The sequence below is a fragment of the Saccopteryx leptura genome, chromosome 6 (genome assembly GCF_036850995.1).
Source record: "Saccopteryx leptura isolate mSacLep1 chromosome 6, mSacLep1_pri_phased_curated, whole genome shotgun sequence".
Taxonomy (NCBI): Eukaryota; Metazoa; Chordata; class Mammalia; order Chiroptera; family Emballonuridae; genus Saccopteryx; species Saccopteryx leptura.
In genome coordinates this window covers 54,345,162-54,359,462 of record NC_089508.1, presented here as the reverse complement: position 1 = coordinate 54,359,462, position 14,301 = coordinate 54,345,162, and the positions used below count along the sequence as shown (strand labels likewise).

General features: G+C 48.1%; 1 protein-coding gene across 1 annotated transcript; it reads right to left on the bottom strand.

The window, feature by feature from the left end:
- Nucleotides 1-1,306: 1,306 nt before the first annotated feature.
- OAZ2 (ornithine decarboxylase antizyme 2) lies at nt 1,307-14,091 on the bottom strand. The gene is given in 6 exon segments (XM_066341854.1): nt 1,307-2,174; nt 2,428-2,513; nt 3,332-3,507; nt 4,784-4,864; nt 4,866-4,941; nt 13,885-14,091. Coding segments are annotated over 6 exon segments (570 nt in total). The 5' UTR covers nt 13,905-14,091; the 3' UTR covers nt 1,307-2,043.
- Nucleotides 14,092-14,301: the final 210 nt, after the last annotated feature.

Below are 14,301 nucleotides of genomic sequence, written 5' to 3'. Positions count from 1 at the left end.
GTTTTTCACTGACTTCATGCTGCCTCTAGGGGTTATCTGCTCCATGGAGGACATCTTTAGGCCCTTCTAATTTCAACTGAATGTCTCTGGGCCCAGACCTTTTACCAATACTGTGAAGGGGTGAAGGTGCTGAGCTTCCTTCTTTTAATGAATACCAGGTGGGCCCAGTGTGAAAACATAAGCTTCACAAAGAACAACATGAGAACAGGCCAAAGACTCAAGAGAAAGTAAAGACAGCCACCTCTCAGCAGCAGATCACTCCAAAACTGTAGGAGGTGGAAGAACAACAGGCCCAGAACTTCACTTGGGAAAATGGAAGCAAAAGGAAAGAACTGCTAATAAGCCCTTGAGAAAGCAGAAGAGGCCGTAGGTGAAGAGGATTCTAGCCCCCTCCAGTGCCACTGAGAGCTTTTCAGCAGGCTGGTGGTCCAAGGAGAATGGCAGCCATGCCTCGGCACTGAGCTCCAAAAGGAGAAAACCTCCTTTCTAAAGGTGTGTGCTGCTTCCTTCAGACACCCCCACAGATGGGAATGTCAACTCCCTGAAAAGCCAGAACCCAGTTTCAGGACAGCCTTCTATACAACAGGAAGACCTATGAACAGCTTGGCTTCCAGGTACATGGCCTCTATTCTGGGCGAAGCTGCTGTGAACACACACCTGAGTAGGTGCTGCTGGCAGTGTGTCCCAGACTCTTAGCAGCCCACATTTGACTGTGTAATGTGGCCCTGGAGACCTCTGCCAGTTCATGTGTCTTGATGCACTGCAGCTTTTTCCTGAGAAGCTCACAATGCACCCTTAATCTGTTAGGCTCAGGACTCAGAAGACAGTAGTGGTAGGAAGCTGGTCCTGGTACAGGAATAAACAGACCAACCACAATTTTAAATCAGTTTATTGACACAGTAACACAACACACTTGACTCCCTGACACCCCCAACCCCCTCACCCAGTCTAGATCTCTCCCCCTTCCTCCCCCCTTAGAACAAACTGTTCCTTGAAAACAGAAAAGGGTAGACCACTTCTACAGCCCCAGTGCCACCCCAGGCCCTTGGAGCAGGGTCTCAGGCACTATTCAGAACCTGTTAGCGGGGTGGGGTGAGGGGATGTGCAGTTAGCACTGCACTCAGCTGAGGAGAGGCATCCAGTCCTTAAGAACAGACCCCCCCCCCCCAACCCCCAGGCCCTGAGTTGTTATTCCTCTTCCTCCCTGCTCTGTGTGACCCTAGAAAGGAGACACCCTGGGGCCTGGGCCTGCCGCCAGGAGCATGGATTCCTGGCTGTGATCTGAGAATTAAGAGTTTGGCTAGTGTTTTTAAGGCCCAGGCACCCCCCAAAAAAGCCCTGGTGGTGGGAGTGAACCTCAAATGCCCCTATTTAAAATGCACTGATAACATTAAACAGATTAAGCCAGCTTAACCAAATGCCAGAATAACACTAAGCTGTAAAGAAGAAGGGGTCAGGCCTGCTTTCTCCAGGCCAGACACAAAAGCACACACAGAAGGCCAGGTGGAGTGTCAAAAACAACTCAAGGACACTGCCTCCCAGAGGTTAAGAAGCCTATACCCAGGAGCCCCTGGGGTGACAGGAAACAAGGAAAGAAAATACACAAGTCTTAAAAACCAAAAAGGAAAGCCCAACAGCTGGGGAGCCTGAGCCCAACAGTGCTGCCCACCAGCCCTCCAGGCCTTGCCCTGCCTTGCCCTGCCCTGCCCTGCCCTGCCCTGCCCCAGACAGTGCTCCCCCTCTAGGCAGTGTCCTCCCCTAGGATAGACAGAGCACAGCACACAGCGCAGTTTAAAAAGCTGCTAATGCCAGTTCATAAACATCTTCATTTACTATTGGTGATTACATGTGAATAATATGTTTATACTGTTCTTTATGGAAAACAATTTCAACGAGTCAACTCCAAGAACACAATAGGCAACCCTCACCCCGAGTCCCTCAGCGTCCTTCCCTAGACAGCAAGGAGCCCCCTCCTCTGTCCCAGGGCTGCCTAACTTCCTTTCTTTCCCCACTGTGGCTCTTGGGCAATGCATAATCTGACCATTAGTCCTCATCGGACAAGTTCTGGTCCAGGGGGTAAACCATGAACATCACATCTGGCCGAGAGGGGACACAGGGATGGCCTGGACGCACAATCTCAAAGCCCAAGAAGCTGAAGGTCTTCAGGAGTGGAGCTGCAGAAGAGAAGAGTGTGATAAGGACTTCGATAGGAAACAAGGGTAGGGACAAATTGAGGAGAAACCCAAAACAAAAATGGAATAAATAAGCACTAGGCCTGCCTAAGCCCCTTCAGGAACGACGCCCCATGAGTGCCCAAGTTTAAACGGCAAGCTCAAGAGCCTCACAGCTCACTGTATAGGAGCCCCTTTTCTCCTCCCCCGACCCCATTTTCTAGGAAGTAGGTCTCAGGCTTCTTTGACTCCTCACCTCTGTCTTCCCGGCCCTTTCTGAAGCAGATGAAGACATAGTTCACTTTCATCTTCTCTTCAGCAAACTCTAGCAATGCTAACAATCTGAAGAAAAGAAAACTCAAGTCCATTACCACCTCTCTAGACTTCCCACCCAGCTCCTCCCAAAAAAGGCTTTTCTGAGGCTTCAAGCCAAATTATAAATAGAGAACTTCAGGGAGGAGGTTTCCTATTTCAAGACCCCAGGAGCCCTGAGTTTAGAAAGAAATAAGCCACAATCTTTAAGAAAAATGTTATTGAATTATTTCTTCCTGGAACAGGGGTCCTTCCTCTGAAATGAATACTGATCAACTAAACTAATGCAGTTCATAAAGCAGTGTGGGGCCTAGGAAGAGAACCCAGTTTTTCAAGGGCCTTCCAAAGGTGCCAAGTTTGATGACTATCTACCACTGAGAGAATCTCAGGCACTAACACTGCCAAAAAGGATTTCCTCAAGAGGTTGGAACCACTCATGAATTCTGTCCTCAGGACTGTTTTCTCACACACCTGACTGCTTAGAGGGCCTTGCCCAATCCAGTGAAATCCCAATGGGTCTCTGAGCTTCCTGGCCTTTTGAACCGTACCACTATATGATGGCTCAAGGAGAATTTAACGTTTGCTGGGAAGAGTGAACCATGGAGTGATTAATGACAGGGATTTGGTTAATGTGATAATGATCTGCTTTAATTACAACCTAGAGCAGCCCTGTTTTACTGGCTAAAAATAACCTGTTTCAAATGGTATCTCGCTCTAGGTCTCAGCTAGAGCTAAGGAAGAAGGCAGACTCCCCACTCTTCTGGTCTCTCCAGTAAGCGTATGCCTTTCTCTGGAATGGGACCTCTTTCCCCATTTGTTCCTTCCCTTTCCCAGCCCTCGCTCCTTACCCTTCTTTGCTCCCATCAGCTAATAATCCATCTGGGATTTCTACAAACAGGCTCTGGCTGGACAGGACTGCATCCCAGGAAGAGACCTTCACCTCGGTGACCTCATACTGGAAGTGGACGATGTGAGGTTTTCCATCGTTCAGAGGGAGGTCCTGGGTCACAGTGAGCTTCTCGTCCTGGGAGATTAGTCAGGGGACAATGTCACTACTGCTTCTGGCCTCATCATAGGCTCCCCAACCTCAGTGGTACTGAGAGTCCCCGTACAGTCAATCTCAGGGTAGCATGGGCTAGAGGGCACGAAAGTGTAGAGCTGTATGCTGGCTAAATAGGACCGTCATTCATCGGGCACTAAGACTAGTTGGTATTGGCTAAAAGCCAGTGCGATGGGAAGGAAAATATAAATATTTACCAAGCGTGCACTAGATGCCCAATATTGTGCAAGGTGCTTCCCCATTTTTCAATCTCAACAGCGCTTGAGGTAGGCAGAATTATGCCCATTTTAAATCTGAGATCTACAGGCCCAGAACAATTCAGCAACTGACCCAAGGCTCCACAGCTAGTGGAAATTCAAACCAGGTCTCCCTGACTCAAAGCCCATGCCTGTCTCCCCAGCACCACAATTTTTCCCTTCCCTCTGAAAGAGAAACATCAGGAACAAAAATATGTCTGAGGCTTGGCTGGGGCCCAGATCAACCAAAGCCTGCTTCCAGGTGGACTGCAGAGTCCATGTTGTATATCCTGGCCACAAGCTCAAGAGATCAGAATTCAGCTGCCCTGCTACTCTTCAATGCCAGGCTTAGGGAGAAGCTAAACTAACTTCTAGGCCTCAATCACAGGAGATTAAAAGCCAGCAAAGGGCTGGCTACCCCAGCCCAGATGGTTCCCAGGAAGATTCTCAGGGTTCTCTGAAGCCCTTGGGCTGTGCTATATGCTACCAGGGTGATAGGTGATTGAAATGTAAGGCCCCCTCTCCTTACCACTCACCTCCACACTACCCTTCCCACCCTCCACACTACCCCTAACCCCTCCACACTCCCCTTCCCACCCTCCACATACACCCTCCCAATCAGGCTGATAAGGGACAAAAGTCAGAACGGCAAAGGGTGAGGACAATGAGAAAACTCCTCCTGGCCCATGGTCTTTCTCAACAGAATCTGATGAAGGAGCAGCACCAGAAAAGAGCTCTCACATCCCCCTCACTCCAACCCTGAACTGGCACTCAAGTGCAGACCACCACGCAGAGAAGATGGCAGGGTGTTTGCTTGGTGCTGATATCCTTCTAGTACTCTTCAAAAGCCACACAGCAGCCACAGTTGAAAGAGGCCCTCCCAATCCACCTACTGGCCAGGCCTGAGTCAAAAGACTAAGGGAAGTGATTACTGCCCAGCAGCAGCAGCACGGTGAGTCTGAGAAGGCTCTGCTCTGAGCCTTCCACCACAGGGTCCTCCTTACCTTATATATTAGAGCTGAGAGAGAAGGATCCCTGCCGCCCCCTCGCCCACCGGGGATCTTCGACAGTGGGTGAGGGGCATCAGGAGCACCACAGAGGCCCTGGAACAATGTGCCTGCAGCACTGGAGCTGGGGACAGTTACTCAAAGGCAAAATACTACTGCAAGAGACAGACAAGGTGAGACAGTAAACACCAAGACTTGAAAATTGACTTCAACATCCCATCCCAACCCTTGCCCTGGCTCTCCGTAAACAAGTACTCTAAGGCTATGCCACCAGGCCAGTCCTTGGGCTTCGGCTTTTAGAGCTACCTCTGCTCTTAAAGGGCAGGAGCCCACCATCCTGCAGAAGCATAGGGAGTCCTAGAAGGGCTAAGGGAGTCCAGCTGGATACGTGACCAGAGGAGCACCTGTCAAACACCAAACAAATCTCTGTGGTCCTGGCAGACCTTGGGAGGAACCAGATCCTGGCTTGCCTGCCAGGCTGAGAGCCCAGTACCTTCCAACAGCCCCCTTCCTTACCCCAACAGTGTCTCAACCTATGTGGCACAATAACAAAGCCTACACAATCACCTCAGCCTGAAGAGGCATATGGCCCCAGGAAGTCATGTGGTCTGGGTACTGTGTCCCTGCGGACCACTCAAGGCCACTTTTCCAAAGGTGGCCTCCTCTCTGATCTAAAGAGAGTAACTGGACAGAAATCACGTACCCAATCCATCTAAGGTCAAGAACTGAATTAAATCTGCAGATCTGGCTCCCAGAGAGGAGGTACACTATAGTACAGAGTATTATGGTGTCTTAAATTTGTCCCTGGTGTGCCACCAAATGCTAGGCTTCCTTGCCCTTCTTTGCTAGAGTCTGACCTAAGCTTGGGAGTTTAGGTGTCTTGACATGGTCAGAACAGTCAAGTGTGTATGTATCAGAGGTGGGTGGTTGCTGAGAGGAAATAAACATGCTGAATGCCAATAATCATCTCCAACTATGTGCCCTTACTGGCCATCAGGATTTTCAGTGGGACCCAATAGGGCTCCAAATCTGCTCCACTGTCTTTGAATCCAATTTAATGGCTCCTTAAGCTGAGATATAACTCATTCCGCAGGCCGAGGGCAAGTGAAGCAATGAAAACGGTGAAGTGTCTGCGTGTACTCCATGACTCAGCCTGCTCACCCAACAGTGCACATCTCTTCCCAACTGGTTGTCTGTCATGTTGGTAGCTTGAATCAGCTATAGGGGAAGTATTTACATACCAGAAATTAGCAAATGCTATAAATTAAGGTTTTTCCCCCCCTGAAAACCAGTTTTAAAATAACATGAGACACATGCTTTACACAGCATTGCATGCCAGATTGGGGTTTTTCTTAGGCTCAGAGTGCAGATCTGAACTCACACCTACGCTGGCAACAATACAGTAACTAAAGGGGCAGAGCCCAATGAGACCTTCAGTACTGAGACCTGTATAAGCATTCCAGCTGAGACAGAAGTCCAAACCCATTACTACTCTAGCTTGGCTCCTCTGTTCTCCAGGGTTTCAATAAGGGGCCTAAAATTATACCTGGAAATTTTGCTAGGAGATGGCTCTAAGGCAGTGTCAGTGGGCCTAGAGCAACATCAGCACCTGGAAGTGATAACCACATGCACCACCTCCTCTAGACAGCCTCATCTCCCACTCCTGGCCTCACCAAGGAACACAAGCCATGAATGAGGACTATGCTACTGTTCTCAAAGATGGGACTTGTTTTCTACTAGGGACAGTGAGTTGTTATGATCCCCCCTTCTGGTGTATTAGGGATAGAATAGAGTGGCACACACACATCCCACATAGTACGGTTCCCTTCCCATTCCCCAGTGACCACTTCAGGCCTCTAGAGAAAGCTGGCTCACTTGTATTGGTCAGTGAGAGTTACCAAGGACTGGACAAACCTCTTGAGGTAGACAGATGAGAGGTAGCCTCCTATACCAGAACTGTGTGGGTTCACAAAACAACCAGATCCCAAGGAAGGCCCTTGGAATTCTAGAATTCTGGTGCTCACTCAATTAACTTCAGAATCCTGCTCCCAGAGAAATTATTCCTCAGTGATCTTTTGATGAGTTACATTCAGCCCTTGACCTGCATTCCAACCACCATCTTGATTCTGAGCTAATTTTTACTTGCAAATGGCAGAGACAATGGAGCCAACCCACTAAAAAAATCAGAATAAGGTGGGTTTTCCTTTTTTTAGATCCAGAATCCCCTTTGTCTTCTTAGAAAGAATCCCTAGGGCCTTCCCTATCTCCAGCACTAAAGTATGAGCTTATGGTGTGTCTAGTGTCCTGATCTTACTCCTCTTCAAATAAACGCAAAAAGTCTATTCCATGGTAACAAATCATTTACTTCCCAGTCACAACTAGGATCCGTGGAACCCTTTCCTCGTCCCCCACAAAGTCTACAGAGAAAGCAAGTGTGTATGTGAGTAGGGGTAGAAGGGTGTTTCAGGCCCCCATGCTAGTATCCAGTTCCCAAAGAGAAACAGCTGGGGTTTGATATAAACTTAGTAAATAGTAGATCACAATAATTATCTTCATCGTCTATCATAACGGATCTGTTTTTCGTTACTTGCTATGAATGGCAAATTCTCACAAAAAAAACCTAATCATTTCTAAAGAAAGGAAGGGAAGAAGGGAGATGGGTACAAATGTAATGGGTAAAGAAATTAAGGGGCATAAAATTCCCCAGCAATGCCCTGCTCTTCATATTGAATTTAATGTTCAAATGGTACTGTGGCAAAATATGCCACCAACCTCAATACAAAAAGTGGATCATGGAGGACTTAAGCATAAGAGAAAAAAAGTAGATTCTAAACACAAGTCTTCCTATCACAAGATCCAAACCAGGTTAGATTTCATATTCAGTTTAGTCATGTTTCTACTGGTTCCAATGCCCAGTATTTTTTGTTTGTTCTTTGAGAGAACAAGAGAGAGACAGGGGCAGGCAGACAGGCAGACAGATAGACAGGAAGGGAGAGAGATGAGAAGCATCAACTCATAGTTATGACACCCTAGTCTGACCTGTGGTGGCGCAGTGGATAAAGCGTCGACCTGGAAATGCTGAGGTTGCCGGTTCGAAACCCTGGGCTTGCCTGGTCAAGGCACGTATGGGAGTTGATGCTTCCTGCTCCTCCCCCCTTCTCTCTCTAGCTCTCTCCTCTCTCTCTCTCCCTCTCTCTCTTCTTTCTAAAATGAATAAATAAAATTAAAAAATAAAATAAAATTTTAAAAAATTATTAAAAAAAAAATCTCACATAGTTATGACACCCTAGTTGTTCACTGATTGCTTTCTCATATGTGCCTTGACCAGGGGCTCCAACTAAGCCAGTGACCCCTTGCTCAAGCCAGGACCATGGGATCCTGACTCCACCCAAGCCGGCAACCCCATGCTCAAGCTGGTGAGCCCACGCTCAAGCCGGCGACCTCAGGGTTCTTAACCTGGGTCTTCGACAGCCCAGGCTGATGCTCTACCTACTGTGCCACTGCCTGGTCAGGCCCAATGCCTACCTTTTTCCACTCCTTCTTCACATCCTGCTCACTCCACTGGGGGGCAGGACTGGTTTAATCTCTACCACACAAGGATAATTTGAGAAGCTCAGTCTAGAGGCTGAAAAGATCATGGCTGATTAAAGAGAATCAAATGTATCCAAGTCAATTCGGAAGAGAGATGAGAGATTAGAGCCAATCTGTTAGTGCCTTTTCCTTTCTCAGTTGTTACTGGACATGCCCTTGGAAACACTCCTCAGGATACGTATGAGTGCTACCAACATATCATCACATCATGCTGCCTCCAATTTAAAGCATTCTGTGACTGTTGTCTAAAATGTCCTTAGCAGGTTGTAATTTCATATACTTACTACAGACAGGCAGTGTATGAAGCAGATGTAGTCCTGGGGAATGTTGCTGGTAAATCAAATTTTTATAATTCAAATTATATTTTAAAATCTGTAGGGTGCTTATCATTTAAAGAAAGTAACCTTAAATCTCTTCATAAAGGATCTCCTGTCAAAAATCACTTTAGTTGACTATGTCAATTTCCTATATTTAATTTGCTCCAAGCAGGACACAGCCTGCTACATAGAATAGAGACTTAATATAACAGCAATTCTGTGGCTAACTTCCATTCATTAAATCTAACAAAAACTTGAATTCATATTCTTCATATACTTTGATCATGTTTTACTTGAGTCAGTTGCCTGAGCTCATTCAAGTCTGCACCCTTTCTCTCTGTCCATTACATGTCAAGAGGAGGGTCAGATGGCCTTGGTATTACCTACATTGTGGTATCAAGTGAAAAAGACATAAAAAGCATATACCCAAACATTCTACATTCATTCCTCCCTTTCACTCTCTTCTGACCCATTCCTACCTCTGGCCCTGCCCCTTAGAACACTACAGTGCCTGACTTCTCTCACACAAGCAGTTCTTACTCTGAGACTAGGAAGGTCTCTGATGACTAGCCCCTAAGGAAAGAGGGACCAATCCAGGGCTGCCATGACACTTAGCTAAAAAGAAATATGAAGAAAGGTGGGAGATGATGGCCACCTCCAGTCTAGTGTGCGTGTAGAGGCTGATTTCCAGCTGCCAATTCCCTTTCCATATGAGAAAGGGGCCCTGGTTAGATGCCAGGCATAAGTCATTTCATTAGGGCTGCTCTGTGTGTGCCAAAGGGAGTCTACTTGCTAAGCACGATTATAAAGAAAATGACATCACCACTCTGAATCACAAACTGAAATCAAAACTGGGCTTGGTTGATTCTCCACAAGAAACATACCAGTGGCAGCTAGAATATCTGTGTCTCTGAGGTTTGCTTATCTTATTACACAGATGATACTGCTACATCTTCCACCAATGGTGGGCAAAGCTACATATGCTATCAGAGGTTGGTGGATAGCTAGGTAATCATGCTTTAAAATAAAGTGCTTAAGTTTACGTTTTAAGTACCTCGATCTAGTTTGTATAGTGAAGACATCACCCAGTTCTGGCCTCTTCCCAGGCTAGCATCATTTCATTGTTTATATAATATCAAAGGCCTAGGTAATTTTCTTAAGGCTTATCTTACACATAGCATTTTTTTCTGCTGCTGCCAACAGAAAACTACCTGTTTTGTTCACCTCGAGTAGCAAAATTCTTTCTCACCTACTTGGACATTTCTGATCTGTAGCTTTCGATTAGGCTTTACTGCCTCCCAAATCATGTCACCAACTTGAATCAACACTGCATAGTGTTTCAAAATAGGATGAATTACTTTTTCTTCTAGAAACGCACATATGTAATCTCATCTCTCTACCCCAATCCTCAGTCCCCTTTTTTATATTTCTGAGCAGCTCTGAGGCTAAATTTGGATTTCTTGGCAGAGTGAGGAATTACTATTATTAGTTCACACTGCTTTCTGAAGTGCCTCCAATTTGGGGGGATTCCTGACTATACTAGAAGACGTCTCTATCTCAGGGATGACCTTGAAGGCACATAACAGGAAAACTTCTCTCCCTACTACCTCATACCCAACAAGCCAGAGTGCCAGTAACAGCTAAACCAAATTCTTTGGGGGGAAAGACAGAAATTCCATTACCAAGGGAACCATTTAGTAAAGATGCTCAAGGCTCTGATGTGCTCTTGTACCCTCTCTACTCCCACCTCCACCTAAAACCACCTGTAGAAGCAAATGCTTCTCCCCAAAGCCCATCAGAAACAGACTGATTACAGTATGGTTCTCGAGCCGGGGCAAGCTCTTTACCACGTACTGTACTGTCACAGGGACTAAGCAAGACCTAGACAGACTATCTTCCTGCTCCCGAAAATCCAGGAAGAGAAAGGCCAGGAAGCTTGATTTCCTTGGATTTAAACCTCATGTCCAAAAACTATAATAATAAAAGTGCCTGTATTTGTGTCTTCTTCCTTCCTCCACCGTCAGGAGTTCTGACATTCTGGAGGTACTAATCAGAACAAAACTGGAAAGGAAGAGCCTTGTTTTCAAAACACACTGCCGGCTCCTCTGCAAGTATTTCTTCCAGGAAACCAAGCCTCCACCTCCTGAATATTTCACTGGAGCCAGGGAAGCTGGAAAGCCCATCCCCCACCCAATGGGAGCTATACTCTCAGCCAGCAGCTCCCCCCTCTGCGGATACAAAACACCAAGAACACTGAGGGGGAAGAACATCCGGCTCTTATCAAAATCCCTAGTTAAGGCTCTACCAGGATTTCTTTTAGAAAAGTTAGAGGCAGCCAGAGGAGGCTGGGAAACATGCTATGGAAACAGGATTGCCATAACTCAAAGAAACCAGACACCCCTGCACACACCACCCCACCCCCAGGCCAAAGTGGAGGTGCCTGATCCAGGGCCTTGCTCCTGCCCAGGCCCTGGCAAGCTAGCTGGCTCCTCCCTCCACCTGCCTGTCATACAGCCAGCCCCTCAAATTACCAACACACTAAGCAAGGGCCCTAGAGAAAAGCAAGCCTGTTTTGCCACTTAGGAAGCTGGAAGGAATCTCCAAGTTAAGCATACCCAACCCCCTCTTCGTACATGTAAGCACACTGGCTACGCCAGAACTAAAACTCAGGTCTCTCAACCTCACAGTCAGTGAAGATCCTTATGTGCTGGTCCCAAGCGCTCATCTCTCAGAGCTCAGCCTGCACTGGACTAGGCGCAGAGACCAGCTCATTCCCCCATGCTCCAAAGACTGCCTGCTGAGACCACCTTCCAAACCCCACTGCTGAGACAAAAACATAAAGACCAGGAAAGGTTTTCCTGTAGGTTCTTCTGCTTCCCTCTGCCTCTGCGCTTCATTCTGCCTTCTCTCATAACTGCTGGCTATCCTCAGAACACACACAGCCGTGTCTACCACAAGTAATACCTTTTGCATCCAGCAACATCCAAGTATACATCCACCTCCACCTCCTCAGCTCCAGAAGGGCTGGGTTAGAGAAGATGGAATTAAAGACGAGACTGCAAAGGGAGATGGACATGGAGAGTCTTGGAAAAGGAAAATATAACAGCAGAATGGGACTGTAGGAAGAGGACCTGGGGGGGGGGGGGGTGCTGGGTCAAATTGGAATGTAAGAACCAGGAAACGAAGAGTGAATTTTCGTTCTACATGTAGGGAAGAAATAGAAGTGTGGGCTAAAAATAAGAGTTTAAGAATGAAAATGGCTGTTGGCTGAGAACTAACAAGAGGCAGGAGAATTTCAAAGGCTGTTGCAGGTATCTTGGGTATTTCTGGGTAGTACCTGGGAGAGAAAGGCTAAAGAAACCCCTGAAGACAAGGTCATTTTCAGAAGAAAAAGGGTTGACACCCATGAAAGGAATATGATGGGAAGGGTCTTCTTGGGGGAGGGGTGCAGAGGCAGTTGTTTCTGGACCCTGGCTGCACATTAGAATTACCCAGGGAGCTTTAATAATACGCCTATGCTAATAACCTGGCCCCATCCTATGCCAACTACACCAGATCTCTTGAGGTGGGGCCCAGGTGATTGATTTCTCACATGTGCAACCAGAGTTAAGAAATACTGAGATACAAGAAACAACAAAGACCCAGCTGGACGATTTAAGGATGCTACTGCTAAAGGAATGGGAAATGGCAAGTTAGAAGCCATTTTAGTGAGAAAGGAGCCCAAGTGTCAGAGGAACCTTGAGGAAGGCTACGTTTATAAGAGGAACTAAACAGTCTAGTTTTGGACCAACCAAGGCACAATTTAAGGAGGGAATGGGTCTGCTTGCAAAACAATGAGGCCCAACTGAGGGGCAGAGGCCATAAGGCCAAATCTGGAGACAAAGGGGCTGGTGTGAGGAACTAATGAGCTTCAGACTCATTTTGGAGGGGGCAGCACAAGTCTAGGGGGAAAAGGAGGAAGACAATGAGACCCATATTGCAAGTGGAAGCCATTCTGGTGTATAAGAAATAACTGGTGTTAAAAATGGTGGGGAATCAGGAAATTATGGAACAGCTTCAAAGATGAGTTTGAAGCAGAAATATGGAGTATGTTTGAGGGAGAGATGTTTGAGGGCCTTGGAGAAAACCGGGAGAGTCAGAGAGGAAAACTGAACTATGAATTCTGCCTAGTTTAAGCAGGGGGAAGTAGATATGATGTAAGTTTAGAAAAACCACTGGTGCTGTTTCAGAAAGATGTGCAGCCTCTCTCTCCAATTAACAGGGCCAGGTGTCCAGAGTATGGAGGCATTGAAGGTAGGCAAAGAGGATAAGCCTTCCATCGGAGCCAGCGTGGGCTGAGTTCTCTGATCTCTTCATTTAAAGATAGGGTTCAATTAAGATGGGAAGAGTGAAAGTAAAGATGAGTTCCAGTTGAGAGTGACTAGAGGGCAGGAGTGTTGAGAAGAGTGTTTGGGGGACCCCATTACCAAAACAGGAGGGAAGACAGGAGTCAAGTCCAAAGTGTTGGAGAATTAAATAGAATAAGGTTGGGAGACAGGGGAAATGGGGCCCAACTAGGAAAAGAGCGTTGAGGGAGGGAGTAAGGGAAAAGATGAAGCTGGAGTACAGAACTAAGGAGAGGGCTGGGCATCACTGTAAAGACTATTAGCCCTGGGGGGGGGGGGGGAGGTGACGACAAACTGAAGGATGGAGCCTGACGGGGGATCAGAGAGGGTGACAGTGATAAGACAGAGGTCTAGCTGGAGGGTGCAGTTTGAATTAGGGGATTTAAAGGGTAGGGTTAAGTAACATAAAGGGGGAAGAAGAAATATTTGGGGAAGATGGGAAACAATTTAGAGAATCTGGATGAGGGAAAACCCCACTTTCGGGAATGGGGAACCGAACGGCGGAGCTGAAGGAAAATGGGGAGTTGATTGGAAGACTTGGGTTCCGGTTTCTGGGGGCTACAGGATGAGAAGGCCCGGACAAGGGGGATGGGCAAGGCTGGCGGGAGGGGGCTAAAGGACGGAAGGAGGGCCCCGTTGCGGGACTGGGACTTGGACTGGGGTGGCTGAAGTGGGGAAGGTCCAAGTGCGGGCGGATGGGGCCCCGCCGGGGGAGGGGACGGGAACCGGCTGGTTAGTGGGGGAGGAGTCCCTCGGGAGCCGATGAGGGGAGGATGGGGGCGGGGAGCCTGGGCCGGGCCGTTACCTGTCCTGGGTGTTTATCATCCTCGGCGACTCTGCTCAGGGTGGGAGGAGGCGGCGCAGGGAGGGGGTAGGTGGCTGAGTGGGTGGGTGTGGGGTCGCGCGCGGGGCCGATCTCTGCGGGTTAAGTCCCTGTCAGGCCGCGGGCCCAGAGCCCTCCTCCTGCCTCAGCGAGCGCCTGCCTCCAACTGACCCTCCCCGGCCGCCGCCGACACCGCCGCAACCGCCCCGCCCCCGGGTGCTCATCTGCATAGCCCCACCCCAGCGCCGCGCGGTGTCCTGGGAAACTGGGGCCCACAACAAAGGGCAAAGCACCGCCCCGCCTCCAAGCAGGCGCTCCAGGAGTCGGAGTGGGAGGTAGGGTGAGGGTGGGTGGAGGTCCAGATGAGAGGTTTGAAGGGGTGGCTGTAATGCTGGAAAG